This window comes from Lepidothrix coronata, unplaced genomic scaffold (genome assembly GCF_001604755.1).
Source record: "Lepidothrix coronata isolate B3197 unplaced genomic scaffold, Lepidothrix_coronata-1.0 Scaffold91, whole genome shotgun sequence".
Classification (NCBI taxonomy): domain Eukaryota; kingdom Metazoa; phylum Chordata; class Aves; order Passeriformes; family Pipridae; genus Lepidothrix; species Lepidothrix coronata.
In genome coordinates, this window is record NW_016690271.1 from 587774 (window position 1) to 606441 (window position 18668).

Here is an 18668-nt window from a genome sequence, read left to right on the forward strand (position 1 = left end):
CTCTTTCACTGGAGCTGTCCCTGTTTACCACTCTTAGGAAGAGCCAATTAGTTCCTTCACCATTTTATTCCTTACATTATGGGACCCTCTGTCCCTGTGCTGTGGGAAGGTTGCTACACAGAAGGCTCTGTATTAAAATCATCCAAATTTTGCTGTCAGGACAGTTACTGTATTTTACTTTAGCGTTCTGCTCATTCAGACCTCACTGTGTCCTAGAGAGATCTCCTCCAGAGCTGCCCCTGCCTTTCCCAGGCATGAGAAGAACTCTTTGCAAGTATAGGTTGTATTTATAGCGCCCATTTGTTTTCTAAATCATCTGTGCCATTCAAATAACTCTTCTGGCTCTCCGTGCTGACAACATCCCAGTGATTTGCCTTTCTCACTTGCCTAGAAAAAGCTACAGTGCCACAGAACCTGTACTGGGACCTACTGAGTTCCTCTGGAAGATGCTGAAAGCCTTTGATGCTGGAGTTCAGCGTTAGAGGGGATCATGGCTGTTCCCAGCAACTTCTGGAATAGCCTAAAAGAAGGAGAGGGGGTGGAGTTAAAGCAACTGTGTTTGTTTGGGCTGAGTTGGGAGATGCTTTCTGGCACAGCTAATTGAGGAGTGAGTGAGGAGCAGAGGTTGATGACCCAGGAGCAGAGGTTGATGCTCATACCATTGGCACAGAGGGACTGAAGAGCTTCCAGCTGCCTGGGCCTCTGTTTGCTCAGTCGATTGCTGTAGGACCTGCAAATAGGAATGGAGGGTGGGTTGTTGTTTGTGTGTCCCCCTTACATCCTGAAGAGATCATGGGAAAACCAGCTGGCAGCTGAGTTATGTAGGAGAAAGTTAAGGAAAACTCTTGATTTTGATCTTGTCCTACTTTGTGGTTGTGCAGAAATTACTTTCCTACCTTTGTGCTTTAGGTTTCCTGTGGGTGTGGGGGGGATTTAACCCTCTTCTCATCTCAGAGCATGTTACTGGAAATATTCGTTGTCTGCAAGCCCCTTGAACTCAGACCTCTGCATTAGTCCTTAGCTACAGCAGTCCTGGGCTGATGAGATCCATGCTGATAGGGACACCAGAGCACGAGCAGTTCTCATTAACTAAGGGCTGCTTTGTGTCTTGTCTCTGTTCCAGTCCTGAATCAGCAGAAATAACCATGGTAGCCCTGTCATCTGCATGTGGCAGGAGTGACGCTGTGGCCACCGAAAGGTTAAGTTTATTTTTAGTGGCTTGTTTGCCCTCATTATTTTTCAGTTTGTGTTATGGAGGAAGTAGAGCGTGACTGTATCACTCCTGACTCGCTGTGCCCTGATGAGGTCTCATGTTGGCCAGTACAGGCAGCACTGGGAGCACAAGCTGAGCCTTCTCCTGTCCCCCTGTGCCAGCAGAGCTCTGCAGAGCCCCAGGGGCCCCAGTGCTACATGGCAAGGAAAGGGAAATGAACTCTCCCCTCCAGGTATCATGTGCAATGTGTTTATTAACCATCTTTAAACAAGGTGTGCAAGGTTCTGCCTCCACTGTGGCTCTGAGTGGAAAAGATGAAGCAGAGGGCTGGTGCAGTGATCCTTGGCTCTTTTGGATTCTCCCAGTCCCTGGGAGATAGACTTGTGTCCACCACCCACGGGATTATTTCTGTAAGAGCAGGGGTAGAACAGGCTGTGTGACCCCTCCCACAACTCCTCGCTTCAGGAGGTGCAAATTATCGAACAGCTTCAAGGAATAAAACAGTTCAGGCAATGGTCATAGCTGAGCAGATGCTCAGTATTGTCTGCTAAGGGCATAAATATTCTTTCCAGTGTCTGGAGCAGAGGTTATGTTCAAAGGAGCAGGAACTATTCAGAAGAAATGAGCCCTTTCCCTTGCAGCAACCTTCCTCCTGACAGCTTGCAGGAATCCAGCTGCTGTGTGTGCCTGCCTGGCCTTCAGATCTGGGAGGAACTGGGAAATGCCAAGGTTCGAGGGTGGATTTGTTCTTCTGCAAGGGAAAAATAAGAAAAAACAGGGTGGGAGAGGAACACAAATTGCTGTTTGATTTCAGTCTCCCCTGGGAGTATTTCAGTTCTGGCTTCCAAATGGAAAAAGAGACCCAACCCAAACCCAAGAAAAACCCACAGTAGCAAAACAGAGGGAATTGGAAACAATCCTCTGTAGCTCTGCTTCTTTCTTTGTCACCTTGATTTAGCAACATCATTCTCTCTTTTCCCCCAAAACAGGAGCTTTCCCTGTGGCCAAGAGAGGCTGGATCCTTTACGCTCATCCACAGGGAAGAGCAGGGTTTGAGTGACATCCAGGTCACTTTACTGCTCCCTCAGTGTTTGGCCAGTCTGTAGGCACTGTGGTAATAACCTTGGTAAATACTCTGTGACAGGAATATTGGAGAACCTCTCTTTTGCTGCACTTTGAAATGACGGTGTTTGCACTGAGATCACATGTAATATCAAGGGGGCTTAGTTTTGCATGAGTCACTGTGCACTTTGATTTTAAATAACCCCTCTTACCCAGGAGCCTGGCAAATGGGGGGCTGTTGGGTTTGTTGTTTGCTTGATTGCTTAGGATGGAAAGGAATCATCTTTGTGAGGAGGAGGAAGGACCGTACCACTTGTTTTCTTCAGTGAGCTATCAAATCCATTTCATCCCAGCTAGAACAGAAAAAAAAATAGTCTTGTCTGCTTAGGGCAGAGCAAACTGAGTGGAAAATAGGAGCTGCTATATTTAACTACTGTGCATTATGTTGTTATAGCAACTGCATCCATAAAACTTCTATCAATGATGCCATATAAAAAGCTACATCAAGGAATCATTAGCCGAGCCTATTCTCGTCAATTCCATTTGGAAAAACACCTCTCAGTCCTGCAGGATGTTTTTTAACATTCACCAGCTCAGTGGTAGGTTGTAAAAGAGGCTGTGCAGAGGTAATATTTGGGAGCTTAGTGCTTTATCACTCTGGAGCTGATTATGATGCAGCCTGAGTGCCACCGATGCCTTGTTGCACTGACATGTCACAGCCTGGCTCTTGAATGCCCCATTTCTGAATGCCATGGGCATTGTGCAGAAGGGCTGCACTGAGGTTCCCTGAAAGAGGAGGGTTGGTTAAGTGCCAGTTTCAAATCTGTATATTGAAACAATGAACTGTCCAGCCAATCCCACAGACTCGGTGGGTACCATTCCCAAAAGCCACCAACTGCATCACATCCCAACAAAGCACAGTTCTGCTTGTGTGGGGTTTCCAAGGCCAGGTCTTAAAGGATGTGTTGAGCAGGAAGGAAGCTGGTTTTTTGGGTGATTAGCTTGATAATAGTGAATGATATCCCATTTACCATTTTATTTGATGCCTTCTTAGAGTGTGGGGCTGGAATGGGACTCTAATCTCTCCCTCTCAGCATCTGTCCCACGCATTCTACTGATCTTAGATGTCCCTGGGGATCTTAGGAGTGGTGGCTGTGGTTGCACTCAGACTGCCCCCATAAGGTCGGGACAGAATTGTCCTCTATCCTTGGAGACTTCCCTCAGAGGATTCTGCCCTATGTCTGGTAATATGCCATGGGCTGGGTATGTTATCCTAGATTTTATCTCATTCCTTCATTTACCCCCTGATTCCTTAATTTGACTAAGTTCATTCATCCCAGCCCCCTTCCCTGACACCGTGTAGAGCCATTAGGATTAAAGTTGAGCACGGGGCACCAGCATTGAAGGGATTGCCCCCAAAGTAGTTTTTTATTCCCAAGAAACAGCCTCAGGGGATGTCCTTCCAGCATCTTTAGGCAGTGAGTGGAGCAGTGACACTGCACATTCTTCTCCCAGGCAGTGCAAGGCCCAAAGCACAGAGCCAGGGAACAGCTCTGGCAGCTGGAACATCTCTGAATTGCCACTGGCAGAACCATCTTTTGCCACTGCTACACCTGAGTACAGAGAGCTTGGGCAGCATTTTACAAACTGCACGTTGCTACATGGTGTAGTTCAGGGTGCATGGAAGTAGAGCCAGAAAGTCCAGTTAGGGAGGGAGGAGGCATTCCAGGTAGCAAACATTCAACATCTGGCAAGTATATCCTTCTGATATCTCTGTGACTCTGAGGAGACTGGCTGTTCTTCCTCCTTCACATCTGTTTCATCAGATTAATCAGGCAGATTAGAGTTTGGGATTCTAAATGGAGCCCCAGCACAGCTTTAAGACATCCATTCTTTCCATGCTCTCCAGAATTGTATTTCCCCAGTGCTCCACAGCAGCCAGCACAGTCAGTTCAGTGAAGGGTTTTGCCTTTGGCACAGGAGAGTGTTTGGAGAGTGAAGTCATTGAATTCAGTGAACAACTTCTCATCAAATAGAACATGGCCAAAACCATAACACACCCACCAGGGGATCAGCCCTAGAGTTCTGTGTTCCCCAGAGGAGCTCTGTGTTCCCCAAGACCAAGTTTTCAGCTCTATCTTGACTTGTTTCTTCTTTCCACCAAGTGGAGGTTTTACTGATTGGTGCCACACAGGAGCTGATCCACTCACTTTGCTCACATCTTTCCTTGAGGATGACTGAATAAAGGCAGGGAATTTGGGAGGAGCTCAGTCCTGAATTTGCAGGGTCAGGGCTGTTGGGCCATTTCAGTGGTTCTGCTGAGATGCAGCTGATGGCTGCAGACAGCAACAGCCTTCAAAGCAGCTGGTCCTCGAGGGAGGAGTCGGGGCTGAGCTTTTGCAGTGCAGAAATGGTTGGAGCCTTCAGATGTCTCATGGCCTTTTGAAATTTTTCATTGCAGAGGGTCTCCCATGGGGATCTGAACCTACCACAGGCACAACAGAGAGGGTGCAGTGAGAGGTGCCCTGTAATCACCAGCCTCTGGCACTTGGTGGGTGGGTGGGAACAAGCCACCTTAGGTCACTTCATGTTTAAAAAGAATTATAAAAAGTGTCTCCGGGGGGAAAAAAACAACACCCACATGGAAAAAGCTCCTGAAAAAGAGCATGTTTGTGTTTGACTTTTGGGGATTTTATGCCAAAGTCTTTCATTTCACCCAAACCACAGCAAGTCCAATCTGTAAAACAACATTCCCAAAATGGCAACGACTGAGATCTGCAACCTCTCCCCTACTTGGAAGTGTCCCATGGAGACACTCCAGGAGGGTGGAGATGGGAGCGAGACAATGGATTTGGGAGAGGATTGGCTCATTTTGTGAACGTGTGCAGGAGGTAGAGTTTTGTGTTTCTCTCTCTCTCTCTCTCTGTAACCACAGAGTATCTCTCGCCTGAGAAATACAAATGAGCAAGGCTGCAATTCCTCTGCACATAGAGCTGGGTGGAGCCCATTCCCAGAGCTCTGCACTGAGCCTTGCTGAGTCCTGAAGCATTTGGATCAGGACAAAAAGGATGAAGTAGTTTCTTCATGCCTGTTCTTCCAGATGAATGGCAGGTCTGCTGGCAGCAGCTTTGAGGACCTTTCAGTAACCAAAATACAGTTTGTGTCTGCCTGAACCCTTAGACAGCATAAACTCCTTAATTTGCTGCTGAATGAAACTCTCCTTCCCTGCTGAAGATGCTGCCTGTTCCTGCTGAAACGTTTCCATATGAAGTGGATCTCTTGCTCCTGTTTCTGCTGGCAGGAATGGTTATTATTAGTTCCCTCTGGGAGCAGCTCAGTAAGTGCTTTGAAGGTGCCTCCATGGCAGAGCAGCACACCCAGAACAGACACTGGGCCTTCAGATAGTTTGCCAGATTTCACAACCACTCACTGCTTTATCTCTCCAAGCTTGTTCTATAAAGTTCCCACCCCGCCTGCTGTACCAAGTGCTGAATCACTTCTTTGGGTGGCCAGATTCTACTTGTGGGGGAAGAAACCTCTGGCAGAAGAGCAGAGCAGATATTAATGGCGATACTTAAACCTTCCTCCCCCTCCACTGCCCACAAAAAATTGCTGGTAATGTTTACAAGGCAACATTTAATGATCTTTCTCAGAGCAGTAAGACTTGAGTGGTAGAAGGTGGCCAAGTCAGTATTCCAAGGCCATTGTTTAGTAGGAAATGGTATTGCTTGCAGAGCTTTGGCTCTGGAGCAGAGGAGAGCACTGGCAGGAGAATCTGTGTAAGGCATATGTTTTCTGATTGCTGTTTGAGTTCTGCCATGACCTGCATTTCTGGCTTGACTTTTGCTTTGAATTGTGTTGGATATTCATTACTCCGTGCTTCCTATTTTGTCTATGCCTGTGTAGTTAATCCTTTTCCTTGAACTTAACCAATAGCCAGAGATAATCCTAGTTTGAAGTGACTGGAGAAACACAGCAGTTTACATATAATGCATGTTTGATCCTGGTTGATTTACACATGAACTGGCACATTGTCCTTCGTTTAATACACCACTGTAAGGTGATAACAATCTCTTTACATATTACTCAGGGTTAAATAACTTTTTTTTTATATTTCCTTTCTCCTTTTGGCAAATGTTCCATTGTTTGGAATTTTTTTCCTCATGGAAGAGCACGCCTGGGACAGCCCTGAGTGCCATCTGCTGGAGACCTGCTGCCTCCCAGCCCTGCCATGGGCCAAATCTGGGGTGATGCAGATGGGAATGTCAGCACAATTGCTCCAAAGCCATGAGCCACAGGCTAGAGCAGGAAAAACAAGAGAATTAACAAGGAATTGAAGCTAATACCCTCTGATGCTTTTGCCATACCAGGATCATTTGCTTACACTTCTTGATGGAAGTGCCTTCACTGTTCACATCTCCCACACTGGTCCCCTCATCCTGTTTCCAAGGGAAGCACTTTTGCTACAGAGACTATCCAGGACAAAATCATGAAGGGATCAAAGTCTCAGTGAGCAAAAAGCCAGAGCAGCTTCTCAGATGTCCCAGTGCCAGTGTGAGTTAGGAAACAAGAAGCTGGTCCCAAGGAGGAGCTGCTGAGGCAATGTCCCTGGCCAGCAGACCCTGGGCTTTAAACAGCCAGTGCTCCCAGAGGTGAATAGCCTTTGGCAGCCTCTTGCAGTTTCCCTTAGTGCAACTGGAGAAGTTTGAGAGTGAATTGGATTTATAGAGCTTATTTGTGATGTGTCCCAGCAGCCAAGATGAGGAAAGTAATGGCAGAACAGTGTGGGCAGTGAGGCTTATCCCTGCCTGAGGTGTGCATCCAGCATCGGCTCCTGAGGGTTCTCATAAGACTGGCCATTGTAAATGTGTGTGTGTGTGAAGAGAAAAGGGTTGGTTTAGTGTACAGAGTTTATGCCTGTAAAATCAGGGTTTGGATAACTCCACTGTGTTCACCCACATGTATCTCTCCTTTCACAGGTACCTGCATTCAGAGAGGAAGTTACCTGAAGGTAGGTCACCTCACATCCCTGCCCTTGCAGGCACTGGGCAATTGCTTACATCAATGTTCTGTGCAGGGTTCCAGCTGCCCAACTCACCCCTGCAGTGCAAATGCAACCTGCAGCTCAACTCTTTCTTACCCTTTTATCTCCCTGCAGTTTTTACCCACTCAGACTTCTCTACAATCACTTTTCTGTCCTTAGAGGTTCTGTGATTCAGTGTCTGCCCTGTGCCTTTTGCTGTCTTGGGTGAATATGAGTTGTTATTTCCAGGTCTCTCAGCTTAATCACAGAGTTTTTGGTCATGTCTTACTTACAAGCCTGTTATTCTTTTCTGTGACAAAGGCCTCAGAAACCATTACCAGCTTAGCCAAGAATGTTTGCGTGTACCAAGTTAAGCTTCCATCAAAATGTGCTCACGAAAGGTACCTGAAATCTGCAGTGGCACAGCAAGTTTTGTAATGGCTTCTCTCATCTACAAATGAGCAAGAATCCCTGAGAAACCCTCTGTACAAGTAGGTAAAGGAAAGAAACAAATTACAGAAGCAAGTCGCTCCTGACCCATTTTCCAGCTGCTGTCCCAGAGCAGAGCTGCAGCCCTTATCTCCAGCAAACAGTGCCTGACTCAGGGACAAATGTGAGGAACTAGTTTAGGCACAAAGCTGTCAACCAGCTCTTTGGACAGATCATGGGAAGGTGGCTCAACCAGGCCCACCCAGTCAACCTCCTGTTCCCTCAGCAGCCATCTGGGCTGTGTTCCTTTAATGCTAATTCCCAAATCATTGTAGGATTTGAATGAGTCACAGCAAATCAGTTTTAATTCTCTGCTAGCAGGAAGTTGCAGACCTAATGAGAGAGTGTGAGCCAAGATGGCAGAATGCCCTTTAGCTGAGTTCTGACTCCAGTCTCTTCAGCTCCCCAATTTATGAAAGAGCAGTATAATGCCAACTTCTTTCCTGGGACCTTTTCTTTGTTCAGCTTTGGGATGCAGCAGAGCTCTGTTGTGCAGCACAAAGGACAAGGACCTGCAGTGGTTGATGTCACTGCTGGCTGTCAGGCCCCATCTACACTGAGCCACTTTCATGTGCTATTCATGCAGGTCTGTTAGATTCACTATGGTCCTGAATATGGGCTGAGCCTCAAATTCATTCAGGTTTGAAACAGAACCCATGTATAGAGAACACTTCCATTTCTCCAGCAGCATCAAGAGACTCCTGGAGCTGTGTGAAAGCCTTGCTGCTCTGATTACATCACATCTGACATGACCTACAAACACCAAAGGAACGGGGAGCTCCCATGCTGCTGCTTACGCTAAGCCTTTCCAAATATAGTTCCAGTCTCATTGAAATTCCCAGTATTTATAATTTGATCTGGCAGGCGTGCAGGGCTGTGCATCAGAGGGGCTTAATGAAACAAGAGTGATGCTGGGATTGAGGCTGTCTGGATAGAGCTGAAAGGCATGTTCAGGCCATGGAAATTTGCTGCTCTGCTGTTGGTAAGAAGGAACTATGTGTGGGTGAACCTGTGTAAGCCCATGTGATCAGGGAATCCATAGAAAATCTCTCTGCAAATGCAAAAGCCAGCTAAGCCTTGCATTGCCTCAGTGATATGCAAATGAGCACCCTAAATATCCTGCTTTGCTTTCTAATGCCTTTAGCCATCATAAACACTACAGGCTTTTTATAATCTGTAATCAAGTTCTCCAGCCTGGGCACAAGATACTTGGGCTTGTCTCAGGAAGTCAAGAGGGCTGCTGGATATGCTCCCACCCCTGCCACTGGCCCCTTCCAGCTATAACCAGTGCTCTTCCAAAAGAGCTGGTGTGCTTCCTTCCCTCAGGAGCAGTGCAGGCCTGCAGCACACACAGATCTGCCCAGGAGCTCCTCATTCTAGGCAGACCTGCTGCCTCAGTGATTTGGAAGCAGAAAGCCAAGCCGAGCAGGCTGCAGGCTTCACACACTTCTATTCCAGGCCTAATCCACGAGCTATATTGATCCTGCCCTTTCTGCCAACCTAGAGAGGTTGTATTACACTGCTAATCCCCTCCTGCCCAGGTCACAGTTGCCAATGCCTGAAAATCTGTCTAATGCAGTTTTGCACTTTTTGAAACGTCTTTTAGTTGTTAAACAAGACAATCTGACTGCAGTATAAGTTTGAGGCTTTATTCTTCATCCTCATCGTCCCCAGATAAATGGCAGAAAAGGTCATGCAATGTTTACATTAACATACTTTTATCACACTTAGTGCAATGATCTCTACGGTACAGAAAAGGAGGCACACAGGGATCCACCTTTTGCACTGTTACACACATTTTTTAAATTTACACACTTCTTTCAAACCTTTTAATAACACACTACTATTGTTAAATATATACCAGTATATATTCGAAAGTGGTGTTAGCCTAAAACAGTTTTCTCTTTCTTGTTTTTATCTTTGGGTGCAGGTACTCATCACAGGTATTCCTCCACTGGAGTTAGCAGCTTCCTTTCTTTCTTTCCCAGGCTGCCCAAGGTTACTTCGTGGATTCCAGTGTTATCTCAGAGGCCTCTGGCTAAGTTGCTGTTTCAGGGGCTCCAGCTGGAACACCTGTTTGGCTCCCTAACACAGTCACAACAGGCTCTGAAAAGCTTCACCTGCTGGTGTCACAGGAGTGGACTCCTCAATGGCAGCACTGCTCCCACCCTGCTTGGCAGGGAGCAGCCTGTTTCTCTGAACCCTTTTTCATCTCTCCCTGGACTGTACATTCCTTCCCTGCTTCATTTCGTCTCACATTCCCATGCAGAACAGGCTTTGCTGTCAGCACATGGATATCCTTGTGATATCACTGGCACAGAAGGCTCTTAGAGTGCCCTTTTTTTGGGAGGCTGAATGCCACCGTGCCACCACTTTGCCTGATCTGACCGAGGAGGGCGCAGCAGGTCAGATAGATCCACACAGAAATAATTCGCAGTGGTTTTTATCCCCTATTGGTGAGCTTTGGGGAACAAAAGGTGTAATTGCTGCATGAATTAATATTTCTCAAGGAAAAAAAATGAGGAAAGGGAGAGCATGTTTTGTTAACAGAGCAGTCCAGGCTTCAGAGGGCAGTTGTGGGTAACCCTGTGTCAGGCCTCTCTTCCCATCATTGCAAGTAGGAATTCTCATGGCATTGCCAGAGTCCATTAACAACCATCCAGGAAAGGAAAGATCCATTGCCCCGTGTTTGCTCTAGCCTTGTCTTCCCTTGTTTGAAAAGCAAACAGGTGGCCAGTGGGAATGCTGAGGACAAGAGCAAGAGGATCCATATCTATTCCTTTCCTCTGCCACAGTGCAGCACTAATTCTTCTCTCTCAAACTACCCACAGCAGCAGCCCAGAGGGTCTCTGCAGAGAAGGGGGAAGAGAGTTCCCCCACTCGTGGCACATCACAAGTTTCCTTCCAAGTTTGGAAACAAGAAATTCTGTACTGGGAGTAGAAGAACCCTCAGGGCACTTCTGTTTGTGAGCAAGTGCAGCACTTGTCCCTGCAGAGCATCCTTTGCAGGAGCAGCTGAGACCCATGGCAGCCAAACAGCAACTGCTCTGCTGTCACTTGTCCAGGTGGGCCGGGAGCGAGACGGGGGCTCAGGCTCGCGGTCAGGAAGTGGCACAAGCCATCCGTGCTGGTCCCACAGCTCCCTGCATTCCCGCACGTCCGGGGGACCCCGCGGGGAGCTTGGCAGAGCTCATCGCACAGCTGCTGCTCACAGGAGCACCGTGACCTTGCAGGGCTGGGGGCTGAGGCTGCGGGAGGACGGGGGTGGGCACACGGCAGTGGCACAGTCAAGGCAGGAGGGTGTTCGAGGCAGAGGGTGCCGGGAGGGGTCTGAGCCGGCCGGGCCGGGCAGCGCCGCAGGCAGCGCTGCGGTCCCGCTCCCGCAGCCGGCGGACACCGCCATCTCCCGGCGGCTCCCTGAGCCAGGAGTTCAGGAGGGCTTTTCCTCCAGGTCCTGGCACAGCACAGACTCCTGTCAGCTTTTATCTGGATAGAAATGCCAGTGGTTCCTCCTGAGGCCTCTACCCCTGCCCATCACTGCCCACAGCCGGAGAAAAGAACTCCTTTGTGTGCTCTGTCCGTCCTGCTGGGGAGTCACGTCCCAGGATCAATGGAAAGGGGGGCGTGGCCCTGGGGCCCTCTGAGACACTGAAATAAGAAGTTACCAGTTTTTCTTTGGAGAGTGGAAGAATCTATTGAGAAGTTGGAACAATCTTCTCTTGAAGGAGAAAAAAGAAAGAAAGGAATTGAAAGATCTCAGAGATGTGCTGGAAGGAGTCTATGGGGGCTGCCATGTCCTGCCCTTGCAGGCTTTGACTGGAATAAAAGCAAGTCTTTTCTTTGCAGTGAAATGAGTCAGCATCACTGGGAAGAGGCTGGGACACAAATCACTTATGAGGGGATTTGTCAGGATGGTCCCACGTGTGCTGTTTGTCCCTGGGTTCAGTGTGTCACAGCCCCCTGGCTGGGAAAGGAATGGTGCTGATGGGGCATCTTGGAGTGCCAGACTCTACCCTGGAGACTTGTGGGAGCTTCCCCTGTATCTCCAGGAAATTGTAGAGCAACAAGTTTTCCCTTCCTATCTCAAACTTGGTAGAGGTTAAACTGAGGGATCTACCAAATGTCCAAAGTAGGGAAAAGTTCTTTGTTCCTGCTGCTGTCCTGGAGAATCTTTGCCCTTAGAGGGACACAAGTCCTGCTGACATTGTAGGGCTGAAAGGCGTTTGAGCACCACCAGCTCAAGCAGTTATTAGACTTGAGCACAGGCTTCACACACTGAAATGGTACATCAGGAGCCTCTGCAGCAGCTCAGCTTTGTCTTGTGTCTCCTTTGAGTAATGTCACTGTTTCAGGGCACACTGAAGAAAATATAATTGTGAATTGAATTGTGTCTCTGACCACCTGTGTAAACTGTTACTTTGGCCTCTTCTGTCACACTTTAATACAATTTGTGAAGTGTGGAGCATAATCACAGCAGCTTCCAAGCCCCAGGAAATCCCAAAGCAGCTCCTTTGAGAGCTACAGGCTCTAAATGGGACCATCAGTAGCTCTGAGCTCATCAGGGAATACAATTTAGCCATAGTAAAAAAAATAGCAATCAACTTTTGAGTTCAAGGGGATCTTTAAAACAGAAAAAAAAAAGCTTCCAAACCAGCAGAATCTTTATACATTTTACCTTCCTCTGCTTCATCACAAACATCTGAGCAACATATTCTGGAACGCTGTTAAAGTGTAACTGCCTGCCTGAGTTAATATTTGATACTGCCATTCCAGAGACATGTAAATATTTATTCTGTAGGTAAGAATTGGAGCAGAAAGGTGAAATTTCATTTTGGTAGCTGAACCAGAGACTGCTGTTTTAAAATTTCCATTATGTGATATAGTGCCAGCATTCAGAGAATCATCATTATGTAGGAATAATTTAATTATAAGCAAAAGAAACCTTCAGTTTTTGTGGTAGTCAAAGCCAGTTTTACTTTCAACAGACTGTACAAAACAAGAACCAGTACAAGTAGTCATATACTGAATAAGAACCGGTACAAATGATCATAAACATGCACTGGGCACAAAGAGATCCTGGTGGAAGCATCAGGAAAAGTTGCTCCCCTTTTGCAACAGGATCCCAAGTCCAGCAGCACATGGGAGCCTGCAAAGACCTGCTGAGCCTGGAGAGAAGGGCACCTTACAGTACTGTTGTTTTGAAATAATTCCCCTTTCCTCTGTGCAGGGTGCCGTGTGCTCGTGCTCGAGTCAGTGAATCTCTTGAGGAAGTACATTTCCTTCCTGGATGTGCCCATTTCCTGCCTCCTGCCCGGGGATGCCCTGTTCATCCTCTCAGAGGAGGAGACTGAGCAAGCCAAGGTGAGACGTGTGGCACCTGCTTAACCTGCTTGAATGGCTCGTCATCACTGTGAAGACCTTAGTCAGAAGTGTCACATTCACGGGGAATTTCATAAGTGGGTTATAAATGTCACTAAGGAATGTCTGCAGTGACTTGTAAAACATGAACGGACAAGACAGGTGACCTCGTGTGCTGTGTGACAGGACGGGGCTGAGCTGATTTGCAGCTCAGAGGTGTCCAGTAGTCACAGAGCACTGAGTTTTACACTGCATCCAGGATGCAGGATACATTTCAGAGGAGACTGGATCCGACTTAATATTCCCAATATATGAGTGGCCTGTCAAAGATTGGCATGACTCCATGTCAGGAACAGCATCCTTGGACCACAGCTCTAACTAAAGACAGAAACAGCCTGTCAACTTGTGGTCCAAAGAGTTCCCTTCTTTGCTATGCGTTTTTTATTTTGCTGCATGAGATCTCACACATTTGTCCACAGTTCCCTGTATCAGAATCTGATTAGCTCCCCTTCCATAGCATGAAAATGTTTGCCCAGAAACCAGTGCTGTTAATTCACAAATTGCAGAACTTTCCTGCTTTTGAGGCTGCTAAAAGGGAGAGTTACACATGGAAACTGCTCAGATAGAGGTGGTGTTCGTTATTTCCATGTGTTTTTTGTTTCTGAAACCTGACCTTTTTCTGCTGATGCTCTGTAAATATTCGGTTTCAGCTGGCAGTGTGTGGTCAGAAGCAAACGCAGGGATGTTCCCAGATACTCACCTATCGGGTTCCTGCTTCCCCAGCATGTGAACACTCAGGCATGAGATCACATGGGGAGGAGGAGTTATAAGTGATAAATACACTGTCTCAGCACCAATCTGCAGCTGATAATGTCCTTTCTAGCAGGACCCTCTGAACATCAGCCAGCACAACACCAGAAACACAGGGGCAGAGAGGCCCCATGGATTAGGCAGCCTCCCACCTCCCACTGCTCACTGAAAACAGGCTGTCCTATAAATTGGCAGTGATCCTCACAGGAGGCCTAGGAAACTGCCCTCACATGAGGCCTGGAAGGTTCTTGTAATGCTCTCTCCACTCTTTTTCCTTCTAGAGGGCCATGCGGTGCCATCGCAGCCAACTCCTCTGGTTCCGTCGCCTCTACGTGCTCTTCTCCCGGTACATGGTGGTCAATTCACTGCACCTCCTGTAGCAGGACATGGCTCACAGCTCCAGGAGAAAAGAATGACCAAAAAAAAAAGGACCATGCCAGGCTCAGGACTAAAGGAAACTCCTGTGTTATGTGCTGGAGAGGATGGGATGCTCTTTGTGTAGCATTCTCCAGGCTACAGAAACCAGGCATGTGAACTTCCTTCTGAGTATCTTGTTGCCCGATACCTTGAGATGAACAGGGTTTAACAGCTACTCTGTTTTCTCACTGTAGAAGCTTAACTGGGATGAGAAATTTGGATTAACTTAATTAGGAGTTGAATGCAGGAGTATTCTGCGTTGGAGAAGATATGGCACAAACTATTTCCCCAAAAAAGATACAGCTGCAAGGACTGCTTGGCAACTATCTCTTGGTGCTTTTATAAAATCAAGATATCAGGAGGAACTTTTCAAAGAACACGCTATCTCCACAGATACCAGATCTACAAAGACCTTTCTTATTCAGTCAGAACTTTAAAAAGCCAAAGCTTTTCAATAAAACATCAGAAATAATACAAATTTCTCTAATTGCACTGATCTTTGCTGCTGCTGCTGCTTCTTTCATACGTATTGTGTTGCAGGCTCCACCTTCTCAGAGTGTCCCTCATGAAACATGAGCATTTTTTCTTGCTTCAGAACATGGGGCTCAAGATCAACTCACAAGAGTGTCAGCAGGACGTAGGAATGAGGTGCAAGAGACCCAGACTGTAACTAGGTCTTTTATATGGTGACTTAAACTTTAGCACAGCTCGAGGCAAAATGCCAAACTAGCAACCCTGGAGTGGTTTACAGAGCAGAGGCAGTTTGTCAACTGAAAGTCACAAAGGAATGAGACAATCAACATAGAAAGATAGTGTAGAAATTGATTTCACCATCCATCACCCAGGAAATCCCAGACTGCAGTTCCACAGCAGAGCTCCAAGTTCAGTTGCTGGAAGGCCGTGTCNTTATTTAAGAAACAGAGAACAGAGAACAGTAGTGTAGAAATTGATTTCACCATCCATCACCCAGGAAATCCCAGACTGCAGTTCCACAGCAGAGCTCCAAGTTCAGTTGCTGGAAGGCCGTGTCAAGGTTTTGACATGTCTCTGATGGTCTTATGCTCCCCCACTGCTTTCTCCCATTCCTTGCCATTGATATCCTCTGTGACAACGGTCTGCACGGTGCCATCATCCAGGCAATGGGGAGCTATCCCTGAAGAAAGACAGAGCACATAGAAACCTGCTTCTCAGGAAATGAGGGAGATGCCTGCACCACTCCGTGGATGGGGCATCTCAGGGAATATAAATGCTATCGCTGTAAGGATGAGGAGCCTGGATGAGAATCCTGTCCCAGGCACAAGCCCACACATCACAGGTAAGACTTTCTTATGGAGGAGCTACAGGTTCAGGCTGCAGATCCAGATGTTTAACACTTTAGGGACAAACTCTTAAGACACATGCTGCTCCCTGCTGTCATACTGGCATCCAATGGAGGCTTTACCCAAGGGGTGCTTGGTGGTTAAGTTTGGTTACCACAGCTTCCTCTTTGTACCTACCATAACCATCTGGGTTGGAACGAGGAGTATAAAAGCTCTGGACACCACAGGTCTTGCAGAACGTGTGCTGGGCACGGTGTGTGTTGAAGGTGTATGTTGTCAAATTATCAGCACCCTAAGCCAATGAAAAGCAGTTTTCTATATAAATAAGTTTTCCGTATAAATACATGGATAAATTACTTTAGGCCTATAGCTAAGAAATGTAAAATTTAAAATACCACCTTCCTATCTTGATACACAGAGTTCTGCATTCATGCTCCTTTTTGAGCTCCTGTGCTCTCTGTATGTAAAAATGTGTCCATAACAGTCAAGCCTCAGAACTGCAAGAGCTCCAATATCACCTCACTAAATAAGATCCACTAACACACCCACCCCAGACAGGACAAAATTCAGCCATTTCCCCCCAACAGCCACACATGAACTTAAGATAGAAAACTGGGTGTTGCTTGGATCCAGGCTAACCCTGGGTTATACTGCTCAAACTCATGGCCACGCTCTTACTGTGTTTTACTCTTACCTGCAGCAGCTTGAAACGCGACGCTGGGACAATGAAGTGTCTGTTCTGTTTCTTTGTGCAAATGCTGCAACTGTAAAAGAAAAAGCAGACCTTTCTGGAAGCAGTGGACAAGTTGTAGTGCAGCAGTCAGATCTAGCAGGGACCTCTGGACAACAGAAACTCCACTGACAGTTAGAATGGCTCCTGGGTGGCTTCACAGAGGTAAGTGGTGAAAGTGGCCTCGTGGTGTCAGTAGTGTTTGGCTGAGCACACCCATGGAACAGACTGACCCTACACAGGTGCCCCCATAAGGTGTCTTCCTACACCAAACATTATATTCTTCACATACACAGCTCTTTAAGGTCATACTCTAGCCCTGAAAAATCTTTCAGACCATGCTTGGCCAAGTTTGCCAACATTAATTACTTTGCAAACAAGAAAGCAAAGTTCAGAAGTTCACCCATGAGCAAACTGCTTGCAGGCAAAGGGAGATCACTAATGAAATCAGAGAGTGTTTTAGTTTGAGGCACATGTGGTCAGAGATGTAATGTCACTTGAGAAGACCAAGTTAAAAAAGGATCAATGTGCTCTGAGCCCACTGACTGAGAGGAAATGTAAAGCAGATGGCTGAGCACCTGCACTCACTAGATCTCTCCTGACACTTTCTGCATGAGCATGGCTGTGAGACCTGAAGTCCTGCCCAGAGAAGCAGCACCTGAAATCCCTGGTGTTGATCTCACATTGGATCAGGACGTAATTAAGGGTAAATCCGATGGAAACAGCTCAGAGGGTGTTGTGCAGCTGTCTCATCTTTTAGCTCTGAGGCTGCAAAAGCAGACAAGCTGATATTCATGTATGAGAACAGGGAACAAAACAACTCACTTGCAGTTGAACACGTGCAGATGTGGTGAAGCCCAGACCTCAAAGCGGACGGCTCCACAGTGACAGCCTCCTGTGTGCTTGACCAAACCTCTGTGTTCACTGGAAAGAGAAACAACAGAGCTCTTGTGATCATACTCTCTTTTTTTGGCCAAGAGAGCAGTAAGGCTATACACAACATTATTCAGGTCTGCCTTGAGCAGTTGCAGAACACCAGGAAATGTATCTATTCAAATGTATTTTAATACCATGTGTCAGAGTGAGGTAGGGAATGGCTTTTGTCCTCACAGCAATTGCTTTTGTGGTTTAATTAAAATGCTGAAAAGGAAAGAAGAACAGCAGTTCGAGGACTCTCTACTCTGTACAAGAAAGCTCCCCACCCCAGTCCGGGTCACAGTGTCACCCAGGCTGCAGCTGTGTCCTGCACAACCCTACAGAAACCAGGGTTATTACCACAGGACAACCTACTTGGAACTGAGAACTGAAATTTCCAACAGTTTTCCCCACAACTCCTCCAGCACCACTAATATTGCTCCATTTAAAAGCTGGAAAAAGCAGAGATAACTGGATTTTACATAATATTTGAAAGGTGTTTTATTTCAGATTGTAATTGCGGGGGAACTTTATGATCAGGGAATTTCTCAGCCTGTGCCTCTCCCTCTGTCTGAGTTGCCTCCTCAGCAGCTGGGCAGACTCACCGTGCCGGGTCAATCGCAAAACGCAAAGGAAAAACATTTTCCTTTCAGATTTTCCCTGCCACGGACACTTACTGATTGCAGCGCGGCGATGATGTGCAGCGCTCTGCGAAGAGCGAGCACAGGAAATTGGGTGGAGATTTGGAGGCTGAGCCTCGCGGTGCCCCCCGAGGGCATTTTTGCCCAGAGAGCCGTAAAACAGGGGAAGCTTTAGCAGAAAAAGCAACTTTCTCCGTGGTGCCTGCGCCCCCTCCCCGCCCCCCGGATCCCCCCGCCGCCCTTCGCGGCACCTCTCCAAGCCCGTGCACCGCTGTGCAGGTGCGGCCGGGAGAACGATGCTCCCACGGGCCGGGGCCGGACCGCGGCCCCGCTACTCACTACGCGTCCAGCAGCAGCCGCGCCGCCTCCTCGCAGCTCAGCCCGTGCCGCTTCTGGAAGGCGGCCCAGCGCCCGCTCTGCGCCCCCAGATCGAAGGGGCCGGGGGACCAGGGGGGCTCAGCCTTCCCCCTGGGCGAGGATCCCCCCGCGCTCCTGCCCCGCGCCCGGCGGGTCCCGCCCGCGGCCGCGCCGCCCTGACGGCAGTGCCCCATGCGCCGACCCATCCGCCAGGGGGCGCCCCCGCGCCGCGCCGCCGACGGTGCCGGGAGAGCTCGGCCAGAGCGCGCGGACACGGCGGGAGCGGGGACGGGAACGGGAACGGGAAGGGGCTGGGACACGGCGGGACAGGGGG

The 18668-nt window shown here is 47.9% G+C and overlaps 2 protein-coding genes across 2 annotated transcripts in view; one reads left to right on the plus strand and one right to left on the minus strand.

Moving 5' to 3' along the window:
- PIGL (phosphatidylinositol glycan anchor biosynthesis class L) overlaps positions 1-14464 on the plus strand; it is a gene marked incomplete at its 5' end in the record, with an annotated part of 56664 nt that extends 42200 nt beyond the window's left edge. The window contains 3 exons of the mRNA XM_017821492.1: positions 7255-7286; positions 13015-13148; positions 14237-14464. Of these exons, the coding sequence (XP_017676981.1) occupies positions 7255-7286; positions 13015-13148; positions 14237-14335 (265 nt within the window). The remainder of the gene's footprint in view (positions 1-7254; positions 7287-13014; positions 13149-14236) is intronic.
- Positions 14465-15322: 858 nt separating this feature from the next.
- On the minus strand, positions 15323-18528 carry CENPV (centromere protein V). The gene is made up of 5 exons (XM_017821494.1): positions 18317-18528; positions 17247-17345; positions 16386-16455; positions 15869-15983; positions 15323-15525 (listed from the first exon to the last, which is right to left on the minus strand). Exons 1-5 carry the CDS (start codon positions 18526-18528, stop codon positions 15401-15403), a joined length of 621 nt encoding a protein of 206 aa, XP_017676983.1. The 3' UTR covers positions 15323-15400.
- Between the last annotated feature and the right edge of the window lie 140 nt (positions 18529-18668).